Genomic DNA, 26,794 nt, shown 5'->3' with positions numbered 1-26,794 from the left:
TCAAATTTATGTAGGTAGATATCTGAAGAGTTCATATTCAAACCTCTGACTGCAAAATTATTTTTGGTTGACTATCCCCCTCCCTTCTTTTTGTTTTGTCTGGAACTACATTACCCAGTGTCTTCTTTCATTTCTGAACATAGTGGGGGTTTAATTTGGGAGAGATTTAGCAGCTATTGTTAGTAGATCAAACAACCACATAGAAAGTTTTTGTTGACTTGTTAGACATTAGTAGTAAGTATTGATGGATAATCTAGCACCAACCAACCAACCAACCACTCCAATACTTAGTTATAGATAAGTAGACAAAAGGAAATGATGTTTACCTATCTAGGTGTTGATAGGTAAATTACAAGAGCAGTATTTCACTTAATTTACACTTCTTCATTGTGTTGTGTTTCTGATTTATGCTCTTTATAACCGACTGGATTTTCTAATTTTTCTTGTAAATACTTTCTGGGATATTTTTAACTAACAGTTGTCATATTCAGCAATATATCACCTTTGTCATTGGCAGTGGCAGTAGTATTTTTATGTTTGCTTTTCTGTACTGGCATGGGTTGGATAGGACTTTTTGAATCAGTATTTTACAACCGGATATTCTTCTTAGTGCCAAACCTTTTAGTTGTCTCTTATTACATGCATGGATACAGCCTACCGTTTCTCAAAATCAGGATAGGTGCAGGCATGGCTGTCATTAAGAAATTCACTTAATGACCTCGTGGTTTTAGGTTTAATTCTACTGTGTGGCACATTGGGTAAATGTCTTCTACTATAACCCCAGGTTGACGAAAGCCTTGCAAGTGAATTTGATAGACAGAGACTGAAAGAAGCCTGTTAATGAATGTAGGTGTGAGGCCAAGTAAGAGTTGGAGTGAAAGTAAATATTCAAGACAACAGAGTTAAGAGGGTGAATATGATATGGAGATGAAAGAAGAGAAGGAATGATATGAAACAACAAAGCTTGTGATGTCACTGTATCTTTAGTTTTCTCATTCTCTCAGTCTCTTCACGTGTATATATATATATATATATATATATATATATATATATATATATATATATATATATATATAATAATAATAATAATTAGAATATATTCAGTGCTGAATATTATTCTGTATAAGCACATGTTACTGAGATGCAACCGGATAAATTCAAATCTCTTTCACGGATATATAATTATGAACAGAAGTCATCGTACTGTGTTGGGTACATCGTGGTATGTTGATTCTTGTTTATTTTTATGTGTCTCGACCATACGTGTACTGAAGAACAAAAGATGCAGGTTACTTCACAGTTATTCTGTATTGATTGAGAAACCAGTGGTTTACCGTTAAGTTAAATATTTTTAAGAGATTAATTTTGAAAGCTGCATTTCCTCGCTTTCGGTAAATATGTTGCTTATTTTGGGGTAGTTTTTGACTTATTTAGTCTCTCTGAGCATGAGGCATTACTATATAGTTACTATGTAGTTACTGCCCTTATATAAATTATATATATATATATATATATATATATATATATATATATATATATATACATACACACACACCACACACACACACTTAAGGGCCCTCTATAAATTTTTAATCATCGTACAGTTTTTAAAATAACAATGTAATTTCCATGGCCACCATTAGTTATTTATTATTGAGAATATAGGAAATTTGGAATCTAGAAACTTTCAGAGAAGCCACATGGCTTGCTCTGAGTCAGTGACAGCTGTATGGCATTTATTGCCAATAAAGGTATGAAATGCTTTGTATCTTTATGTAACTATTGAATGTTGTCAAATATTGAGTGCTATAATCTATAGTTTGTTGCTGTAGCAAAATACAGGTAACATTGATCATCATAAAGCAGCTAGAAAACCTGAACCATATTTATAAACATTTATCCCCATTCTTATATGCATGTCATTTTGTTAGCTTTTTGTGTTTTGGTTACTCTTAGATTTCTCATTAAATAAATTAACTTTATATCAAGAAAAGGAAGAGCTATTTTAACTATGTAAACATATCGTATAAGTAAACGAAAGGGAAATGAAAATTAGTTAAAAAAAACATAGGTACAAATGTGAGTTCGACAATGTCACCTGGTCCTTGTGTACCTGTAGTAGAGTCCACTTTGTTGTAAGCTTTTTAGCCAGGTAACTGGTTTGCGGATATCTTCCTCTCCCCTTATCATCCTAGTCTCTGAGACTCTGTAAAGGACCATAGGTACACTACTATTTCTTGATAAAGTAATAAAACTTGCTGTTACAATAAATGAAAACAGTCTAATTTATTTTATCAGGTGAAAAATTTGTGTGAAATTAGTTAACTGAAGTTTTCAAAATATAGGAGTCAGCCCTAATATACTGATAATATATCTGGACATTATAAAGAGATGCTGCAAAAATTTCTTTGGCACATTTGTGGCCTCTGCATGCCATTCACTGGTAGGTCAAAATGCTGTTGACTGTTGACATAACAGTGTCATTGCTCTTTCTCTCTTGATATTTTTGTCAGTCTCTAAAGTGGAAAATTCTTAATGTTTGCTTTAGAAATGGAAGTGAATTAAAATCCCTCTAAGATAATGGATGGGAGGAACATTGCGGCCACAGTTGCAATTCTGAAGTCTTTCTTTAAGATTTTGAAGGTCTGATTGAAGTCAAAACAAAGACATTGGAAGAGAAGCAAACACTGTTGCAAAAAGCTGCAAGAACATAATTTCTTTTTACACTGGATTTGAGACAAGATTTTGTAATAGTTTCATGAAAAATGTCAAGTTTTGCAAAGTGTAGATGTGAATTTGTGCAAATCAAATGTTTTATTCTTTAACCTTCTGACAGTAATCCCTTCCCTTTCCCCTCTTCTTCAGACCCTTAGTCTTGCATGTTGCTAAGTGATCTCACTTGTACTGGTACCATGAAAAAAAGCACCCAGTACACTCAGTAAAGTGATTGGTGTAAGGAAAGCATCCAACCACAGAAACCATTCCAAAGCAGAAATTGGTGTATGACACACTCTTCCAATTTATCAGTACTTATTGAATCATCCAACCCATGTCAGCATACAATATAGATGTTAAATGATTGATTACATAGATTTACAGAAACATAGTGGTTCTATAACTTGATGTAAGTTTCAGCCAATCCATTAAGGTTCTTCCCTTGTTTGAATCATTTTTTTTTGTTGAACAACTTGGTTAATTATCATTGATAGAACAACAGCTTTTCGCTATTCCTGGATAAAATAAGTACCAGTAATAAACTACAACCAATCTAATCAATTACAACTACTTCTCTAGCAAATAAATGGAAGCTCTAATCTATGCCAATATTAGAAATTATTAATATTATCAGCATTGCCATAGACCTGAATACTATGTCTTGGGATTTGCTTGTGTTACATATTACACCAGATGACCAAAACAATGTATATAACATTTTCAATTGACCAACAGGTTGTTTATGTATTCTATAAAAGTGATATTAAAAATTAAAAAAACTGGATTTTATGGATGAATTCCCTTAAAAAAAAAAATTTTCTAAACAAATCTATTTCAGAAATTTAAAATTGGGAGGAGATGAAGATGGGGAAAAAAGGACCTCTCAAAAATCTCTCACCAATTTTTAAAATAATAGTCTTCAAGTTGTTAAAGTATAAAAAGTAATATCTAAAATGTTCACCTTAATTGCTGTTATCTCATGTTTTACAGTTGGTATCACACTTTGTTGAACAACTAATGTTTGATGATGTTTTTACCTCATCATGAAAACCAGTAGCACTTTAGTTCCTTATTAAATATTAATATTCTAATGATTTTCTTTTGTCTGTGTGATTGAGGGAAAAATGCTTTTGGGGCAGAATTTCATTAAGAGCTAATGAAATATTTATTGCAAAGGTAAAGAACATTATGTTGTTGAACATTATGTCTTAGTGGTTGAATAAATCTTTTATTTTATGGACAGATTATTGAAATGTCTTTATAGTGTTTGATGTAACTGGAACATTGGAAAATATATTCATTAGATACAAATAAAATATGATAAATTAAATAGAATTTCTGTGAATTCTTTTATAGTTTGATGTATATTTATTGATGGCATATTCAGTGAGAAACAAGAACAAAGAATTTAATTAAGAAGTGTTACTTGTACACTTTTACAGTGTTTCTATTTCACATACTGTACTGCAATGTTGATAATTGTGCTATTCCTCACATTACACCCAGTTATTAGTGTCTTACTTAATCAGTCCTCTTGCACTGTCTCTTCAATATCTCTCTTCTTCTCTTCTACACTGTTACTTCAATCACTGTTTCTCCCATCATGCTCTCTCTCCCTTCTCAGTTTATCTTCCACATCTAGTTTATTTTCTGTTTTACCCATTCTACTGATCATGTTGTCCTAAACAGAAACAACATGGGTGCTACAATAAATCACACTGTTTGCATTCTGTGAAGTGGTTCATGAGAAAATAAAAGCAACATAGGCTCTAGAGGATCTTTATTCTTGTCCTGTCATACACATAACACCTTTCTAGTGCTGGTACAATTACAAAATGCACCCATTACACTCAGTAAAGTAGTTGGTATCAAAAAAGGCTTCCAGCCCAAGATTTTAAAGTGTGATTTTGATGCAGATTTAGCTGCTATTTCTAGCAGTTTGAATTACCATGTAAAGGTTTTTTTCATTAGAATGTTTCTTCCTTGATTCTCTTCTTCATCAGTTCATTCCCTTGCTTCTTCATTTCCTTGTTGGTGCCCCTTCTTGTTTCAAATAATTTAATCCTTCTTTCTATATTTTCTGCCACTCCAAACATTCTTTGTATATAAAATGGGTAGAAATAAAGAAATCAGGATAAATTGGGGTTTGCTATATGAAGATGTTGTTGGGGTTTTCCCTACAACTGAAGGTACTGAGGGCACAGCAAGGTTAAAGGCTTAAGTGGTTTACTTCACAATGATGAGGTCATTTGACACCTTAGGTAAATATCATTCATCATAACCTTGGCTCAACCCAAGCCTTGTGAGTGAACTAGTATTTATGGAAACTGTGTGGAAGCCTGTTAAATTGTACCTGTAATTGAAAGATTTTGTCACATGCTGATTCTGCCTACATTAACCCTTTAACATTTGAACCAGCCATATCTGGCCCACATATTCTACCTGTTTTATGCTCAAACTGGCCGGATCTGGCCTTCCACACCTATCCTACAATGGCATTCAAAAAATAAACAATCACATCATTAAAATCTTGAAGCAACTTGATAATGTATGATTAATTCAAAACAGTGTGAATAAGCATTACATTTGACCAAGTAATCTGAATGCTAAAGAGTTAAAGATACATGTGTCTGTGGAATACTCAGCCACTTACTAATTCAATGAGTCCAGCTGAGCAAATAACAGATTACTCATTAATAGTGATCCTTTTATTGAAAGCAACATGTATCAATAATACCAGGTATTACTGGTTTAAAATATTCAGCTCCTTTTGTAATGAACGAATTCTAACTCTTTGAATGTTAGAGGGTTAAATATATAAAAAATATTTTATGAAACGGTGTTCAGATTTATTTTATCATCATATAATTTATTGCCCTTTAATCACCAAACTAATGAAGGAGTCTCTATGTGTTCACTCAACCTGTCAGAAATAGCAGTTTAAATTCCCCTAAATCATAACCATCTTAAAAACAGGAAAGAAACATTACACAATTTAATCTTAGATATTCTGTCTGTATGAAAAATGGAATGGTCAGGATTAGAATGTCTTTAATCATAGGTCTGCTGGATATGAGCTAATCTGCACTAAGATAACATTTATTTATTTTTTCAATACACCATTACATTTTTATCTGAAATTTAATCATTTTCTTTTGTTTATTTTTCTCTCTTTTTTTTCAGTAATCGGTCCCATGGAGGTGTCCAAGTCTGTTGGAATAAAGGCCAAATTCCACTCATTTCTCAAGTTTGGAACCCATTTTCAAATGATATTCCATGGGCAATATTTTGTCACCATCCTCTTATCTATAATCCTAAAGAATCTGAAACAGCATACTTCAATGTTGATGATTTTATGGACACCTTAATGGACAGCCTTAACAAATGTTACAACCGGAAACGACCCAACGAAAATGCAACAATTGTTGAAGGGGCCATTTTATTGAAGAATTATGTAAATTTGCCATCAGTATTCTTCAATTCAAATTCTCTGGGTTTTAGCCGTGATCGGAATGGGTTCTGTTTCTGATAGAGAACAAGTAGAAGGCAGAAGAGATGATAATGCCGGGCAATACAGTTAAAACTGTTGTATGATATACTGGAAGATGGTTGTATCATCACTAGCTTTAACATGAGAGGATGAAAGTAGAAAAATGCCTACATGGTGCAGAAAAACAAAAAGTGAAACTGCTAAAGAAATGTAATATAAAAAGAAAAAAAAATTGTGTTCTCTTTTATGATGGAAATATTTTTCAATTTTATTATCAATGTTTTACCATTTTCTTCGGTTTCTTTTTGGAGTTACATGAGAAAATGTCCAAATGTGGGAATATATTAAAATATCAAGAAATATATGTATATTTAGATTATTTTTTTGTTATTTTATAGAACATTTTTGTTATTCTATGCACCATTGTCATTTTCCTTCTTCAATGGCAATGTGATTAAGATAATTTAAAGTGAATATTGTTCAAGTAATTTCTACTTTGGTTATACAAATTTAGATGTAAAATAAAGGATTTTTTTTTTTCTAATAAGGACTGAAAATTATGTGTGTAATACACACACATACATGCATACACTGTATATGAGTGTATGTATATGTATGTAGTTGCCAGTGGCGACAACCCCCCCCCCCCCCCCCCCAATCCCATGCCATATTATTCCTTTTAGCCTAGGAATTTCTGATGATTGCCAAACTGATCTCAATTCCTGGTATGAAACTGATTATAATATAATATTGCTTTATAATATTGCTTTATAATATTGCTTTATAATATTGCTTTATTATTAAAAGTAGTCATCCATACATATATATAACTTTGTGCACACATACACCTGTTAAGAGATGTATCACCCATGTGCTAGCAAAGATCAGTGGTTCTCAGTCTTTTGGACCCTATGGTGCAATGGAGATCACTGGTGCAGTTAAAAGGAAAGTTAAAAATATAGAAAACTGTTGTTTACCTTGTGTTATTAATTACACATGTGCTCATTTTAGCAAGATGTTCAGCCTTTAATAATTAATTTTAAGTTATATATTTAAAATTCTGTGGCACACTGTAGAAGAATGAATAGGAAAGAAAATGAAATGGAGGGTGTGCAATAAAAAATGCCTATGAATTTATTTGAATGTGAGGAATATCCCAGATTGCTAGTCATAGACTATAGTTGTTTATTTACTAATATTTGCAAACTAAATTCAAAATAGATGATAAATCTTTAACACCAGAACCTTCCTTAGTTAAATTTATCAAATTTTCAAAACAGTTTATTCTGAAATATTTTCTCTTTATCACATTTTGTATTCTAATTTTTGTTTGATACTTTTTTTTTGTCTTGGTGGTTTAATTAAAGAAACAGAATATTAATTTTTATACTCTGATATATTTAGACCCATCTTGGTTGTTATAATTACAATGTTTCGCTGGTGTTCATTCTGGCTTTCTTCTATGGTGCTAGTTTGTTCTTCTGTTGTTTATATAAGGGACATTCTCTTTAATAGACTAAACATAGACATGAACACTCGGAATCTTTAATTAGCATCATAGCTATAAAATAAACTAGGTTTAAAGCTCCTAATTTCAATTACCTAATTATCTTATAGGAGAATGGGATAGTGAATATAAGCATTGATTAATTGTGAAGTGTAGTAGGTTAGTGTTAACTAGCGATGGTTGTGAGTTCGACTCCTGGCTTAATCATAAATATATGACAACAAACTAAAGAAAAGAATTCCTTCAAAGGGGTGTATAATTGTCAATTGTATCTCACTATTTAATCTATTGTTTATATATATATATATATATATAAGGAGAATTCACAAAAAAAAACAACAGACGAAGACAGGTGGTGTTGAAAACAAATAGATGTATTAGTATAATGCTCTGGAATTGAGAAAGTCTTTAACGTTTCGAGCCTATGCTCTTCTACAGAAAGGAACACGGAAAGAAACAAGGAGAGAGAAAATTATCTCCCCACCCTACTCTACCCTAGATTTAATAATGAGTTTAGTTCCAAATTCTGTGAACATTTCTGAATATGACAGACACCTGAAAAAGGCTGGAGATTACAATGGCTGAAATGTTGTGATTATAACAACCAAGATGAGGACAGTAGTTCAAATATATCAGTATATGATGATGATGATAATTCTTCCTCTCAGAAATATGAAGAAAATAGTATTTGTTCCTTTAACTATGTTGCTGGATTAGTTAATATTGTGATAAAGGAATAAAAATTATCTTTAGCACAAAAATCTATACAATACACTTTATGTAAATATTCCTTGTTCTTATTCATAATTCAAAGTTATGAATACACATTTCTAAAGAAAGGAACATGAATAAGTACTTTGTGAAACTTTGGTGCTGATGGAAATCTTAGCATATGGAAGAGTTGTGTAATGACATGATTGAGGAAAGGAGTTGCTAAACTGAGTTGTTATTTGTAGATTTGTATGAACAACTTATATGAAAGTTATATTACAAATGGTAGTTATAACATCTTGGTCGACCTGTGATATTGTCTTACATTCAATGATTTTATTCATATTAGTAAAGGAGCTTAGAAAAGGGAAATATGTTATAATCTCAATGTTTTCTTTGACAGATCTGAGATTTCATATCAATTTACAAAACTTATTAATAAGATAGCATGACAAAACTATTATCATAATTATATAATGGCTACATTAGCAAGTTTTCATAACTTTATACTTCTCCACTGTCAAAAACCATAATAATATATTTAATTTGTTAATATTAAATGGAATACTAAGCTAAAAGTTAGCTGAAACCTGATGTATTTTATATCAAATCATTAATAAAATAAATATCAATCAAGGATTGAGGTTAATTTAATCAACTGCTCAATGAAATGTGTAGAGTTGTATCTAAGTAAAAAAGTGTTGTTTGGATATGATTTCATGTGTGAAAGAACAAACAAGAAATTGATCTTGTGAATCTCTATGTTGACAGCATTTTGATACTATTAAAAGAGAGAATTTTTGAAAATATTTCTTATATGTCCCTTGAATTGTTAATATATAATAATAATTTTTTTGAAATTTTAGAATAATTCTTTTTGAAAAGAAAATTGTTTTATTTTAGTCAGGAATGAGAAATTAGATTCAGGACTTTTTCACTCATTTAAAAAATTTTTGATTTGTCAAATTTTAGTTTTTAAAATTTCAAAGTGTAGTTAGAAGAGTCAAACTAACATTTTTAAAACAAAAGAATGGAATTCAAATTCAGTTTTGAATTTAATTTAAATAAAAACAACCTTAATTATATTTTTTGTTGATTTGAATTTGAAATCCAAATGTATTTTTTAATTAAATTTTGATGTATTTAAAATTACAAAATTTAAAAAAAATATATATCACTCATTCTTTTTGAATTTCAAATTTCGAAGATGAAAAACTAGACAAAAATATCAAAAACAACAAGTACTTCTCGATTTTATCATTCAACATGGATGTGTTGTTAAGAATCTTATTTTGTAGCCACATGGTTTTGGGTTTGGTGGCACTTTAACATTCAGGTTTACCAATATCATGTGAGTGAAATATTTGGTAGAAAGAAGATGTGTGGAATGCTGTATGCATATATATATGTGCACACACACACACACACACACACACACACACACACACACACACACACACACACACACACACACATGCACACACACACAAACATGCACATGCGCACACGCACACATAATGTGCCTGTGTATATGTTTTTTTCATGTGCGGATGTGTATATATGTATGAATATATAACTGTATGTATACATATGTATGTTTGAGTGTGTATGTGTGTGTATCTTCTGCTAATTTATATAAACATTGTCAAGAAAACCAAAAACTGAAAAGCATTGCTTGTTGTGTGGATTTCCTTGCAATATTTGTTCTGTAACATATTACTGACACTCCCTTACCACTGTCCCTATCATAATTGCAGTGACCAGTGCTTGTCCATTGGAAACATGTAACCAAAAATGCTATTGAACCCCAATTGCGATATAAAATCAATAAGACAAAAACTGCTCACCATTTTCTCAAAAATAAAAAAAACGAAAATAAGTGTCTTGCCGAAACAACATTTTTGTAATAGAGTTACACCTCAAATATATTTGTATAAGTCCTCAAAAAAATAAAAAAAAAGCAAAACATCTAAACCAAAAGATTATTGATTAACTTAATAAGGATTCTTACAACATTTCCTCCAGCTAGTTATGAAAATGTTTAGAAAATACACATAAATATAGAATAAACTAAACAAATATGAAGTACTGAAACTTTGCTGTGTTAATTCTATCTAAAATATGAGTATAATTTTTCTGAAAGTAATTAGAGATGAATTGTTTTTTTTTTTTAATATTTACATCTGAAATATACTTGGACAGTTTGATATACGAGTGTCATCAAATGTCTTCTTCCTGGCTGTCTACATTGTACTGGGTTGGAGTTGAACAAGCAACTTTTATCCTTTATCCCTTTAGCATTCACATTATTCTGTCAAATGTAAGACTTATTTATTCACATTGTTTTGAATCAATCATGAATTATATCATAACTTTGAGATTTCAATGATATGATTGTTTATTTTTAGAATGACAATGTAAGGTAGGTGTGAAAGGTTGGACCTGGCAGTTTGAACAAAGAAATCAGAATATTTGGACTAGATATGGCCGGTTTGAATGCTAAATGGTTAAACTATGGATAGTGATGCTTTTATGCCACTGTTTATAAATAAAAGTTCCTAGTTTGAATTTAGTCCAGTACTATAGTCCAGACACCCAAAGATTGGAGATCAAATCCAGCAAAATGTAGTGGAGATAAAAAAATATTCCATCTTTAAAGATGAGTTTAATAATCTGAAACTTTATAATCATATTGAATAATTGTATTCATCTCAGGCATTTAATTAAGTATTTAATTTGTCTAAAATATTTTGAAATTTTCCCTCATAACTCTGTATGAAGACAATCACACATTTCTTTAATGAGAATAGATTGTGCAGAGTTTCAGCATAAGACATGCAGTTTGGTGTGTGTGTGTGTGTGCTTTTAGAAACTAAAGTGTAACATTTGTGTTACGGCCTCATATTTGTATTCTGGTGGATTTTCATCTGAATAGATTTGAAGATGTTCAGTAAATGCTAAGTAGAAATGTAATTGGAAAGAGCTATTCACCAGAGTGGATATAAAGATATATATACACTATTTAGTGTATATAAAAAATTTTTTTTTTAAATGGTCAGAACTTTGTGAGTAGTTGATTATTTTAAAATTGCTTGAATATTTTGAAAAATGTGAATAAGCTAAAATGAAACTTAAGCTAGATTCAGATATTTTTTACTGCTGATCAAATGTGTACATTTATATTTATCTACATCAATAACAAACAAACTGCTCAACAAAACAACAAATGGTATTTAAAATCTTTCACATTTAACAATTGCTGCATTAATTAAAAATGAGAATTATTTAAAAATTAATTTACATTTATTTTTTACACAAACCTCCACCAGCAATAACTTTATAATTATTTTTTGTAATTGAAAAAGGCATTTTAAATATATAAATAATTTTCGAAATATTATTTTCATTAGAGATAATTTGAAATAGTTCTTATGGGAATTTTACATAAATATATATAAAAAGAGTCTAAAAGTTGATATTGTTATGTAACATTATCATTTAATCTGTGATACTCGTTTCAGATGTGCCTGTGGTTTTAGTCCTCTACTTATATATTTCACTTGGATAAAATAGATTTGGAATAAAGTTTTACATTCATATATTTTCTTTCATGTATGAATGGCATGAAATCATGCATGTCTGTGTTAATAGGGTGCTGGATATCTGGCCAAGAGGTCGTTAGTTTATATCCTGTTATCATTAACTAGTAATGCAATTCCAGTCATTGTGTTCATAGAAATCAATAACCTAGTGCATATAGCTATAACTAGTTACTACATATGGCTATAATTGATTGCTGTAGGAGGTGGTTGTATTCTAAAACTAACAAGCACTTTGTTGGTTTGCAGTGTTCACAGTTTTGTCTTCTTGCAGAGAAAAATGACTCCGATGGTTTTGGCATCCTTTTCAGAGATACCTCACATCAGCTTAACAGATGAGAAGGTCACAGAGAGTGGTTAACTTCAATCTGGAATGTTGTTGTTGTTAGCACTCCGCTGCTTACGACGACGAGGGTTCCAGTTGATCCGATCAAAGGAACAGCCTGCTTGCGAAATTAACGTGGAAGTGGCTGAGCACTCCACAGACATATGTACCCTTAATGTGGTTCTCGGGGATATTCAGCGTGACACAGTGTGACAAGGTTGACCTTTTGAATTACAGGCACAACAGAAACAGGAAATAAGAGTGAGAGAAAGTTGTGGTGAAAGAGTACAGCAGGGTTTGCTACCATCCCCTGCCGGAGCCTCGTGGAGCTTTAGGTGTTTTCGCTTAATAAACACTCACAACGCCCGGTCCGGGAATCGAAACCGCTATCCTATGACCACGAGTCTGTTGCCCTAACCATTGGGCCATTGCGCTTCCACTTCAATCTGGAATATGCAGATAACAATTATCATGCTGGATGGTAAGCCTTAAATATCATTGGTTCTGATGATGCACATTAAAGTGAAACAATAGCAATTCTACTGCACCCATCAGGAGCTTTGTTAGTTGCCTTGTGTATAAATACACATGTATACCTAAGGTATAGGAGATGTTAAGCAGAATCACTGTTTAGAGAGTAAGGGCAACCTTCACTGTGATCAAGCAATTCTTTACTGGATCTCTATTTCCTCAGTAGACTGTATAATGAGTATCAAGAGATTTATCTCCCCTGATTCTCTCCATGCATAACTCTTCTGTCTTTTAAGTGAGACAGGAGATTATGATGTTAAGGAATTATGCTAAACCTCTTTTCACTAGGTTCCCCCTGCCTCACTCTCCACCCCATCCTCAGAAAATATATGGCTGCATAGTTAAGGACTTCACTGTACAGTCTTATATTTTCAGTTCAGTCTGATTGCAAAGCTCTTTGGACAAGTATCTTCCATCTTAGCCTCAGTTTGACCTGACACCACTTGAGTACAATTTGGCCAGTAAAAACTGTACATAATCCCAGTACACTTTGTAAAGTGGTTGGCATTAGGAAGGTCACCCAGCCATAGAAACCATGCCAAAACTGACAAGTGGAGCCTAGGCAGCTCTCTGGTTTACCAGCTCCTGCCAAACCATCCATTCCATGCCAGCATGGAGAACAGACATTAAATGATGATGATGATGATATATATATATATATATATATATATATATATATGTATGTATGTTGAGGGTACATAGCCTAGTGGTTAAGGTGTTGCACTCATGATTGCGAGATCTTAGTTTCAATTCCTGGACCAGGTGGTACATTGTGTTCTTGAACAAAATACTTCATCTCATATTGCTCTGTGGTTGCTTTGATATTTGACATGTGATACACTGTGCACCTGTTTTCTCATAAAACAAAGATCCTTTGAGAGGCAGGGTATTAGGGGAGGTAACCTTGTGTCAGGGGATGAGAGATTAGTGTGTGACTTTCTTGCTGGATTTGGTAAAGAGAGACCGATAGAAGTCCATTACATGCACACACATCGGTCTCCACTACTGCTTTGAAACTGGTGTTGGTTTGTTTATGTCCCTAGTTCAGTGAAAGAGACTGATAGAATAAGTGCCTGGCTTTAAAAAAACGTACTTGGGTAAATTTGTTTGACTAAATCTTTCAAGGTGGAACCCCTGCATGGCTGCAGTCCAATGACTGAAACAAGTAAAAGGTAAAAAATATGTTACTACAAGGGATTTTGTAGATTAAAAACATATTCAAGGACATTCTATCAGGGTTTCCTGTAGCTGTCTGCAGGTCACTGAAAGGATTTATGAAAAGACCGTGAATTATAATGATTAATCATCCATAGAAAGAGATAGAGAGAAAGAATGGTCAAAAATACACATGTATATTTGAGATGAGTTGTGTAAACTGGTCAGGCTATTTAGATTAAAGAATTCAAAGTGAAAAGTCTGAAAATCTTGTGTTCTTCAGCTATAGTCTCTAGTGATATTTTTCTCTGCACTGAGTTGTAGACACTCCCTTGAACTAGTGATTTGCTTGTTGGATATGTATAACCAATGATGCTATTGTTCTCAAATCAAGTTGTTTTTTTTTTTCTTGTCTGGTTGGACATCCATTCTATTGCTAACCACTCGACCATGAAGTAGGGATTAATGTTGATTTGTCAGACAGCCAGCACTCTTGTATTTTGTCAGAGGTATGACATGTGGCTGAAGGAAATATAAAGTCACAGCATTGCTGAGGAAAAATAAAGAAAAAGAGAGAGAATAGAAAATATTTTTTTATTTAATATTTCAGCTTTAATACGCTAAAGGGAAATGTGAACTTTTGACTATACAAACAGATTTAATTTGAAATGCTAGCCTGACACACATCTTGTCTTATAATGAATTAACAACAACAAAAAAAAAAAGAAAAAAAAAAAATAGAAAGCAAGAAAAGAGATACATCAAAGGTGCAGTTTTTAAGAAGTTTGCTTCCCAACCATGTGGTCTTGGTTCAGTTCTAGTGCACAGCTCCTTGGACAAGTGTCTTCTATTACAACACCAGGCAGACTAAATCCTTGTGAGTGGATTTGGTAAACAGAGACTGAAAGGAGCCCATCACACACATCTGTGTGTGTGTTTTGTGTTTGTTCCCCACTACTGCTTGGAAACCGGTGTTGGTTTGTTTATATTCCTAGTTCAGTGAAAGAGATTGTACTAGGCTTTAAAAAAAATGTACTTGGGTAAATTTGTTTGACTAAATCTTTCAAGGTGGAAACCCAGCATGGCTGCAGTCCAATGACTGAAACAAGTAAAAGGTAAAAAATATGTTACTACAAGGGATTTTGTAGATTAAAAACATATTCAAGGACATTCTATTAGGGTTTCCTGTAGCTGTCTGCAGGTTTCTGAAAGGATTTATGGAAAGACTGAATTATAAAAGTACAATAACTTAATGAAATTGAAGTATCAGCTTCAATTCATGTAACCGTTTTGAATTTGGTATACAATAAATAGAAATCTCTATAAAAGGCTAGCATCTTATTCAAGGTGTGTTTTATCTGTTCTCTGTTTAATGTCTTAAACAAGGAAAGCTAAGTACTGAGGATCAAACCTACTGCAGAGCTTTGGAGATATTTTTTGAACAAGATTTTGACATAATATTTCCTTCTGGTACTTGTTTATAACTTGATAGTTTGATTAATCAAGAATACAGTATAATGCTAATGACTATTAAAAAAAAAAAATGATTTTATTGATTTGTTAAACAGCCAAGACTCTTTCTTTTCCTTAGTGTTATTTTAAAATAACACTGTGATAGTTTAAGTTACAATGATTTGCAAACAATGACACAGACAAAAATTTAAATTTGCTTCAATAAGTGTAATGAAAGCAGAATATATTTTCAGAAGTGGTTGATCAATGTGTGGATATTAACAACGTTAGCTCAGTAACGCATGACTAGGTACGTGGAAGGGTTGAACTTCTTCCCTTTGGTTAAAAGATTAGCATCTTAATCATTCTGTCTCTGCACTTTATTAATTAATACTATATTTTGTCATTATATATATATATATATATATATATATATATATATATACACACACATATATATGTTATATATACATATATATAATATATATATTATTTATATATATATATAACCTTGAATATGTATGTATCAGTGTACATATATTATTTAATTTTCTTTTGTGTTTGATAAGCACTGGATTACTTTATAATAAACTGTAAAGAAAAAGAATAACTTCCCTATTACAATGTGTAAGTAATGATATTAATTTTTATATCAAAGTTTGTAAATATGGAATAAAAAAAATAATTTTAAAGTAAATTGTTTCATTTATTCATGTACTGTGTGACATAGTGGGTGCAAAGGCAACTTTCTATTTTAACTCTTTGCCTGTTATGTGTATCACATATGATAAACAGGACATATTTCCCTGGTGTTTGTACATCATATGTGATACACATTCCCAATTGTTTTCCACCACCAGAATAACTTGGATCTTATGAGAAGAAAACTGTTCATTATTCAGTCTGAAAGCAAGCATGGGCATTTAGGACAAACTTCAGAAAATTATTTGGACAGTCAAAGGGCTAAAATTTAAACAAAAATAACTTTTTTAGTAATATTGAGGTTGGAGCTTGGAAATTACTGTGAACTAATTATGCATCCCATAAATGTCATCCATTTTCAACTTTTCAGAGTTTAAGCATTTCTAGGAATTGTTCTTTAACTGTTCCTTATGTATCTAGCTCAAGTGCTCTGACTTATTGTTGAATATTGTTATTCTTCAGTTCTTGGTGTGGGTTTTTTTTTTTTTTGGTGGATATGTGTAACCAATGATGCTATTGTTCTCAAATTAAGTTGTTTCTTTTTCTTGTCTGGTTGGACATCCATTCTATTGCTAACCACTCGACACTTTTTTTTTTTTTAACTCTCTAGCATTTAAACTGTCCATTTCCGGTGAAAATATTATACCTGCTTTATGTTCAAATTGGCCACCTACCCTACAATGTCATTCTGAAAATAGACTACCACATCAAACTCTTGAAGCTACAAGTTATTTCGTGATTAGTTCAAAACAATGTGAATAAATAAGCATTGCACTTAACAGAATAATCTAAATGCTAAAGGGTTAAGATAATCCAAGATCTAAAAACCAAGAGTGCTCACATCTAAAATGAGCAGTGACTTATGTGCCACCCTGTATTTTAAATAGCAACACAATTATATTTTTACTATGACATGTATAAGGATTTTCGAGCGAGATCGTTGCCAGTGCCCCTGGATTGGCTCTTGTGCGGGTGGCACATAAAATACACCATTTTGAGCGTGGCCTTTGCCAGTACCGCCTGACTGACCTTCGTGCGGGTGACACATAAAAGCACCCACTACACTCTCTGAGTGATTGGCGTTAGGAAGGGCATCCAGCTGTAGAAACTCTGCCAAATCAGATTGGAGCCTGGTGTAGCCATCTGGTTTCACCAGCCCTCAATCAAATCGTCCAACCCATGCTAGCATGGAAAGCGGACGTTAAATGATGATGAAGATGATGTATTAAGTGTTATAGTTTGTTAAAGCCAAGGCCGTTACTTCCATGTCACTAGGTTGTCTTCGACTTCAACAATTACTACTTCACATGATTGTGCATTGTTGTTGTTTAACCCTTTGAGCCCATAACACCGGTTTACCTGTGGATGGCTTATTTTTATCTATACCATAGCACTGCTCCATACTGTAGCACTGGTGAAGTGCCAGGTATATGGTAAAATAAGGTCCAGGAGGTCAGGGCTCAAAGGGTTAATACCAGGCCAGCTCTGATTGAGTAGACCTATGATTAATGTTGTTTTACCTCTGACCGCCTGGTTTTTTTCAGACGCAGTCTATCTAGGACTGCATTAACAAATGTGTCCACATTTTTTCAAGTGGTAAAATATATTATTTGGGAGAGATTTGGTTGCTATTTCTAACAGGTTGAACAACCACATAAAGACTCCCTCATTGGTTCAGATATGTACATAAAGAAATGTGGTTTTATGGCAGAATTGGTATTAACAACTGACAAAATGCATTGCAGTATTTAGGTAGTGCCATTATGAGTTCTAATCTCATCTAGGTCAGGTATGTTTGCCACACTTCTGGTCTGTCTTGAGCCTACAGGTTCATTAAGCAATAGCTTATTCTAGTTTTATAAGAGACTGGAGTACAAGACTCCTTATTGGATGAAACACAAGTTACTCCCCCCTCCCCGCTACAACTGGTACTCCTATCAATTGATTAGATTGAAACAACATAAAATGGGGTGCTTTGCTCAAGAATACAATGTGCTACCTGGTGCAGCAATCAAATCTATGGCTATGCTCATGAGCTCAACTCTCTAACCACTATACCATCATACTTTTTGGTCAATAAAATTATTACCGGTTATATTTTGGAGTATGAGATATTTAGGCACAACCATTTTGGCACTGCTTATTTGGCATCATGTACTCAATACTGACTTATTTGCCACTTGAGAAATGCAAGTACAAGATCACCCTGCCTGGCAAAGATACACCAACAGAGGTTCCACCTCCTATGAAGAAAACAGAATTGTAGGGGCACAAAGAAAACACGAATTTTTCATACTCAGAGCTAATTTCTTGCCTTCAGTCCCAACAGATCACCAGGTCCAACCTGTTGCAGAGCCTTCTAGGCATGCTTCGGATTGATCTGGACACTCCATGCCCCGTCATCTTCTCCCATGTGATGTCCTTGGTCATCATCAACAATGATGGGCGAACTAATATATTACATATGAGACGTTTTAATGTTTCACTCTCTTTCTCTTACTTTGTTTATGTGTGTGATTCTATTTTTCTTTGTGTATGAGGAGAGGGAAGAAGTGTTCATGTCACTTGTGTTCAATTAATAATTTTTAATGTTTCCCTCTCTCTTTCGATCTGCAAGCATTTATTTCTGTATGTTTACCTCTAGAGCCACTGTTGCCAAAACAGTTTGAATATTCAGTCAGCCATGCCAAATTTTCAGTGTCCAAACAATTGCAGCCAATCATTTCATTCCACAGATACTGGATCAAATTTGAACAACAAAGCAGTGGATCATCAAAATCATTAAAGCTGTGGAAAAAACAGCTGCAGTGTTTATGGTTGCTTATGTTCAGAGCTCAAATGCTGTCAAGGTCAACTTGGCTTTTTTATCCATTCGGAAAGATCAATAATCTAAACTCCCATGTAGTACGCTTGATTTAATATTCCTATTAAACATGTAAATGAGATTATGATTGAATATTAAGATTTGAAATCACTTTGGAAATTTGTAATCTTATGACTAAGTCACAGTGAATTATGATGAGGGCAGCAGGTGGTAGAACTGGTAGAGCAGTGGACAAAATGCCTTGTGGTATTTGATTATGTTACCTAATGTTAGGAAATTAAAATGCCCTTGAATTCAGAAAATTAAGCACCAGGGGAATAAATTTCATCAACAATAGCTACCCAACAAAAATTTTAGCTGTGTACCCCTGCTATTATTTATTATTATTATTATCATTATTATTATTATTATTATTATTATTATTATTATCATTATTATTATTAAGGTAGCAAGCTGGCAGAATTGTTAACATGTTGATATTTCATTTGTCACTACATTCTGAGTTCAAATACTGCTGTGGTCGACATTGCCTTTCATTGTTTCAAGGTCAATGTAATCAACTATACCCCTCCCACAAATTTCAGGCCTTGTGCCTATAGTAGAAAGGATTATTATTATTATTATTATTATTATTATTATTATTATTATTATTATTATTATTATTATTTAGCTGCTGAGTTGGCTGAGTCATTAGCATGTTGGACAAAATGCCTATTGGCATTTCATCCGTCTTTATGTTTGAAGTTCAAATTCTGTTGAGGTCAACGTTACCTTTCATCCTTTTGGGGTTGATAAAATAAGCACCAGGTGAACAGTGGGGTGGATGTAATCAACTAGTTCCCTCTCCCAAATTCCAGGCCTTGTGTCTTTAGTAGAAAGGATTATTATTATTATTATTATTAGTTCTGTGATGCAACCAATCTTATGGTCTGCAATACCAACTTCAGGAAACCTGCCAGTCACCTAGTCACCTACCGCTCCGGCAGACACTCTAGCCAAATCGACTACATCCTCGCCAGAAATAGGGAAAGAGGGCGGCTTATAAATGCCAAAACCTACCCTGGCGAAGAATGTACCCCACAACATAGATTAGTAGTTAGCGACTTTGGGATCAAGGCAAAATGGGTGCCCAGAATTAGACAGGCTTGGAGAAGAAGGGTGTGGAAGCTTAAAGACCCTGCAAACGGACAGAGACTTAGAGACAAGTTACTTGAAGCATTTAACGAAATAGAAGGGGATATAGCATCATACAACGTGGAAGACAATTGGAGATTTCTGCGGGACAACCTGTTGAAAGCCACCAACCAGATTTGTGGGTGGTGTAAGGTCCCCTCCCAACCCAGAGTAACGTGGTGGTGGAACAAGGAGGTAGACAGGGCTATTAGACAAAAGAAACAGGCTTGGAAGGACTGGAAGAACGGTGGTAGCAGGGAATTGTACCAATGTGCCAGAAGGGAGGCTAGGCGACAGGTTTATTTAGCCAGAGGGGAAGCAGATAAGGAAAGATTTGCCAATGTTCTGCACCGTGAGGACCAAAGACTCGAGGTATTTCGTGTTGCAAGACAGTGTAGGAGAGAGAATAGTGATGTTGTAGGAGAGAAATGTGTTCGCATGGATGATGGTACGCTTGCATTAAATGAGGATGCAAAGAAAGAGGTCTGGAGATGCCACTACGATAGATTGCTTAATAAAGAGAATGAATGGGAGAAAGAGAGCCTGCCTTATGTCGACCCAATAGAGGGACCAGCTATCCGAGTTGATAGTACCAGGGTAGATAAAGCAATTAAGAGTATGAAGACCGGGAAAGCCCCCGGCCCATCAGGAATCACTGCAGAGATGCTCAAAATATCTGGCAGTGTTGGCTATAGCCTAGTCACCCGTATTACGAACCAGGTGATACACGAAGGAGTCATACCCTATGACTGGTGTAGCAGCATCATAGTCAACTGCTACAAAGGTAAAGGGGACGCTTTAGATACAAATAATTACAGAGGCATCAAGCTGTTAGATCAGGTTATGAAAGTTACAGAGAGGGTCATAGCCCAACTAATTAGGGAGCGAATCAATTTAGATGAGATGCAGTTTGGGTTCGTGCCAGGTAAAAGCACTACTGATGCCTTATTTCTAGTGAGACAGTTGCAAGAGAAATACCTAGCTAAGGATAAACCTCTGTACCTGGCTTTCGTTGACATGGAGAAAGCCTTTGACAGGGTCCCCCGATCCCTTATCTGGTGGTCAATGAGGAAACTTGGGATAGAAGAATGGTTAGTGAGAGCTGTGCGAGCCATGTACAGAGATGCTGCCAGTAAGGTGAGGGTTGGAAATGAGTACAGCAATGAATTCCGGGTAGAGGTAGGGGTCCACCAAGGTTCCGTCCTCAGCCCCCTATTATTTACCATAGTCCTCCAGGCAATCACAGAGGAGTTCAAGACAGGTTGCCCCTGGGAGCTCCTCTATGCTGATGACCTTGCCCTAATTGCGGAGTCACTATCAGAACTAGAGGAGAAGTTTCAGGTGTGGAAGCAAGGTCTAGAATTGAAGGGCCTTAGAGTCAACCTAGCTAAAACCAAAATCCTAATAAGTAGGAAGGTAGATAAAACACAAACCCTTTCAGGTAGATGGCCCTGCTCAGTATGTAGAAAAGGAGTAGGTAGTAACTCTATAAGATGTACCCGGTGCAAGCTATGGACACATAAGAGGTGCAGCAACATCAAAGGCAGGTTAACTAGCAAGTTAGTTTTTGTTTGTGGCAGATGTTCAGGTGCAATAAAGACTGCAAACAAACAGGAAACAACTTCTATCTCATTCCAGGGTGAAAAACTAGAGGTAGTCGATAGCTTCCGCTATCTGGGCGACCAAGTTAGTAGTGGGGGTGGGTGCGCTGAAAGTGTAGCTGCTAGAATAAGAATAGCCTGGGCAAAGTTTAGAGAGCTCTTACCCCTGCTGGCGACAAAGGGACTCTCACTCAGAGTAAAAGGCAGACTGTATGACGCATGCGTACGAACAACCATGCTACATGGCAGTGAAACATGGGCTGTAACTGCTGAGGACATACGTAAGCTTGCAAGGAATGAAGCCAGTATGCTCCGTTGGATGTGTAATGTCAATGTGAATACCCGTCAGAGTGTAAGTATCTTGAGAGAAAAGCTGAACATTAGAAGCATCAGTTGTGGCGTGCAAGAGAGACGATTGCGCTGGTATGGACATGTGGTGAGAATGGAGGAGGATAGCTGCGTGAAAAAGTGCCACACCCTAACAGTTGAGGGAACCCGTGGAAGAGGTAGGCCCAGGAAGACCTGGGCTGAGGTGGTGAGGCAAGACCTTCGTACATTGGGCCTCACCGAGGCGATGACTACGGACCGAGACCTTTGGAAATGGGCTGTGCGTGAGAAGACCCGGCAAGCCAAGTAAGATCGTTGCCAGTGCCCCTGGACTGGTTCTTGTGCGGTTGGCACATGAGATGCACCATTTCGAGCGTGGCCGTTTTCGTGCGGGTGACACGTAAAAGCACCCACTACACTCTCTGAGTGGTTGGCGTTAGGAAGGGCATCCAGCTGTAGAAACTCTGCCAAATCAGACTGGAGCCTGGTGTTGCCATCCGGTTTCACCAGTCCTCAGTCAAATCGTCCAACCCATGCTAGCATGGAAAGCGGACGTTAAACGATGATGATGATGATGATGATTATTATTATCTACTCTCTAACAGTATCTCGCCTTCCCCTCTTCTGTTTTCCTACTTGGGTAGCCAAGTATCTTGTCTAAAGTAAGACTCCTACTTTTATCCGACTATTATACTCTAACCTCTCACCCGACACAAGGCCACTTCCTGCAGCTTCACTCCCTCTCCCAACTGAGAGGTCTTAATCTTGCAAGTTACTTGGTGACCCCACTGATGTTGATGCCTTGTAAAAAGCACAAGTGCTGGTGCCACATAAAAAGCATCCAGCACACTCTGTAAAGTGGTTAGCATTAGGAAAAACATCCAGCCATGGAAACCATGCCAAAGCAAGACAATAGATAAAAGGCCAAGTTGATCTTGGCAGCATCTGAGCTCCAAATGAAAACAACCATAAATACTTCAGCTGTTTTGTCCACTGCTTTAATGATCCATTGGTTTGTGCAGTTTTCTGGCTTGCCAGTTCCTGTCAAGCCTTCCAGCACATGCCAGCATGCAAGACATATGTTGATTGATGATGATTAAGATAATAATGGCTTTGGACTAGCTGAGGCATTAGAGAAGTGGACAAAAAGGTTTTGTGGTATTTGTTCTGGTACTTTACATATTAAGTTCAAATCTCACCAAGGACAACATTGCCTTCATCCTCCTAGATTCAATATAATAAAGTACCAGTCAAATATTGCAATGGATATAATTGATTGTTCCTTCCCTCTAAATTCCTGACCTTGTATGTATTGTTAGAAGTTATCAGAATACTGGAATAGCAGAATTGTCACAATATTGAACAAAATGTCTTGCAGTATTTGGTTCTTCATATTCTGAGTTCAAATTTTAATGTGTTAAACTTTGCTTTTATATCATTCCATAATAATTCTTGTCAAGTACTGGATTGATAAGATCACCTTACTCTTTCCATCCAATTTTTGGCAGTGTGTCTATGTTAAAAATCATTATTAGAATGGTTTGATAAAAAAAGAGAAAAAAAAGTAAAAACAAACAAGCAAACAGCAATATACTGACAGTTGATTCATTGATTATACATCCTTTGTTAACATTTGTGGCTTTGTACCAATATGAAAATCATTATTGCTGTATTTACTATGGAAAGATAAATCTTGAAGAAAATTCTGTTTGATTAGTTATAATATTTATTTACCTCTAATGTTAGCTTTGTTGTGTACTTTATGCTTATTATAGTAAGGAAGGGGACAAGAACTTAATTGTTTTATACAATTATATATACAGAGATAGAAAGATAGATAGATAGATAGATAGATAGATAGATAAAACTCTTTACATTTGTGTATGTATGAGGGTTGCATGGTTGGGCTGTTGGTGACCCAAACTGACAACACTATCAAGCCTGTTTGATAAGGATGAAAGACAAACCTGTCAAATGGCAGATGATTTCATCAGAGTTAACAGCCATTCCACACAGCTGGGAGTGAAAGACACCTTGTCTCTGTTTAGATGTTTCTCTTGGAGAAGGAAAACTTTGATGTAACACCAGCGATTTTGTTTGCATTCAATGAGGTTGGTTAGTTCTTCTTTTTGGGCAGAGGCATTCATTATTTCGAGGGTAGAATTGGCCCTGTGCAAGGCCTGTTACTCATTTTAAAAAGCTTCAGGTACAGACATTGCTTGATATTTAACATTTATTAAGATCTCTGTAATGTGTTGCATCGTCGAGACACAATGGCCCAGTGGTTAGAGCAGTGGACTCGCGGTCATAGGATCGCGGTTTTGATTCCTAGACTGGGCGTTGTGAGTGTTTATTGAGCGAAAACACCTAAAGCTCCACGAGGCTCCAGCAGGGAATGGTGGCAAACCCTGCTGTACGCTTTCACCACAACTTTCTCTCACTCTTTCTTCCTGTTTCTGTTGTGCCTGTAATTCAAAGGGTCAGCCTTGTCACACTGTGTCACGCTGAATATCCTCGAGAACTACGTTAAGAGTACACGTGTCTGTGGAGTGCTCAGCCACTTGCACATTAATTTCATGAGCAGGCTGTTCCGTTGATCGGATCAACTGGAACCCTCGACATCGTAAGCGATGGAGTGCGAACAACAATGTGTTACATACTATGGCTGAGCTTTGCTGGAAAAATCAAAACATTTATTGAAAAATTCCATGATGGAGTGAAGGTGTGTGTCAGTGTGAGTAGTAAAACTTTTAACCTTTTTGTTACCAACCCGGCTGAAACCGGCTCTGTCTCTGAGTACAAATGTCTTGTTTTGAATTAAAATCTTCCACCAAACCTTAGTCACAATTTATGTTCCTAACACTAGCTGAATGATAACTAAGTTATTTTACTAAATTCTTTTTTATATTTAAAGTAATTGAAAGAAACACAGAGCATCTCAAATTAAATACAGTAACAAAAGGGTTAAACACCTACAGCCATCGTTGCCACATCTAAGTGAAAGAATGTAGGTCCCTAGGTCCCTAGCAGGACTGAAAAGCCACATCTGTGCTACTCACGTTTAAGAAAACAATAAAGAAATGGCATTGCTCAAAATCCAGTTGCAACTGCCATGTTTGTATGCATGTGTATATCAGCATTTAACATTCATTTTTCCAAGCTTGCATGGGTCAAATGGAATTCTGTTGAAGCAGATTTTCTACATACAGATGTCTTTCCTGTCACCAATGTTAATTTGTTTCCAAGCATGGTAATATTTTGCCATAGTAATACATGTTTTTTTTTTTTTTGTGCAAGACTGATGGTAAACAGCTTTGCTTTTATGACAAAATCCATTCACAAGACTTTGGTTGACCAGGGGCCATAATAGAAGACACTTGCCAAAGGTGACTTACAGCAGGATTGAACCCAATGCTACTTGGTTGGAGAGCAAGCTTCTTAACCACACAGCCATGCCTGTACCTTGTAACATTTGAATGAGAAAAGCTGTCAACAACTAGCATCTGAATACAGTCCTGGCTGTGAACAACCCTAGACTGGAATGACAAATAAAGGTCAATGTCTTAGTAAGGACACAACCTAATTAATTCCTTCTAATAAAAATAAAATTAAAAAGTCTGTATGCTTGTTTGTGTGTGTGTGTGTGTGTGTGTGTGTGTGTGTGTGTGCATGTACATGCATATTTCTATGTATATATGTATGGAAAAAAAAACGATGTATCTTTCTATAGAAATAAAAATCTGTGAGAGCACTAGCATAGCTAGAGTGTGTGCCGCCCAGGGTGGCCCTTCAATTTGCTGCCCCTAGACCACACAAAAAACACATATTTCCTACAGCAAACTCAAAAGTGCCACCCGGGGTGGACAACCCCTACTGGCCACCCCCTAGCTATGCTAATGTGTGAAGGTCAAGATGATGACTAAATTAGCAGAATCAGATATATTCATCTCTATTAGCAGTTACAGCATTGTGCAATTAACAAGGATTTTGTTGATTTATTTCAATTCTTCTCTTGACAAAATCTACCAGCATCCAGTCTGAGGGATAGATTTATTTTTTATGTACCTAACACTATGAAAACTATGGGACCCTTGTGATTTGGTAAATGATTAACACTAATGTTTTATGTAGATTTTTTTTTTTTTGTATAGATTTATGTTTTAATTTCTTTTACAACAAATGGCCAAATAATTCTGGATAAATTACTTTACTAAAGTATTGGAAATAAGTACTGGATTTTCAGCCCAAAGCTAAACACCAGCTTTTTGATGTGTCTCTGTAGTTTGAGACAACATTAAAAAAATACAAGGAAAAACCCATAACAAACTAAACACTGTGTTAGTAATTAATCCCTAACAACAGAAATGATTGAATTGTCTAGGTAACATAACTCACCCTTTTAGTTCTAGTGACTATTCACTAAAGTTCATAATATTTGTTTTAGGATATTGTGTTTTCTGTGTCAATGCCTTCATTACACTGGAAGTGCAGAGGTAATATTTTCAAATACACTTGGTTGCAGAGATGTGAATGAAAGAAAAATTAAAAGGCAAAGGAAGGCAAAAGAATGTTCTGGGTTTGCCAATGACCTTATCATTAACCCAATCCCATAAAATATTTTTTATTGTTCCAAGGTATGTTATTTACCTGAAGATTATGGATTATGAAGTTATACTTCGTTT

General features: G+C 34.9%; 1 protein-coding gene across 2 annotated transcripts in view; it reads left to right on the top strand.

The window, feature by feature from the left end:
• The window catches only part of LOC106871911 (tumor protein p63-regulated gene 1-like protein), an 82,928-nt gene extending 75,314 nt beyond the window's left edge, over positions 1-7,614 (top strand). For both annotated transcript variants that reach the window (XM_014918668.3, XM_014918669.3), the window contains exon 5: positions 5,899-7,614. In XM_014918668.3, the coding sequence (XP_014774154.1) occupies positions 5,899-6,244 (346 nt within the window). In that variant the 3' untranslated portion in view covers positions 6,245-7,614. The remainder of the gene's footprint in view (positions 1-5,898) is intronic.
• Positions 7,615-26,794: the final 19,180 nt, after the last annotated feature.

Source organism: Octopus bimaculoides, chromosome 12 (genome assembly GCF_046866305.1).
Source record: "Octopus bimaculoides isolate indiv1 chromosome 12, ASM4686630v1, whole genome shotgun sequence".
Taxonomy (NCBI): Eukaryota; Metazoa; Mollusca; class Cephalopoda; order Octopoda; family Octopodidae; genus Octopus; species Octopus bimaculoides.
This window is presented reverse-complemented; position numbering and strand designations above follow the sequence as displayed.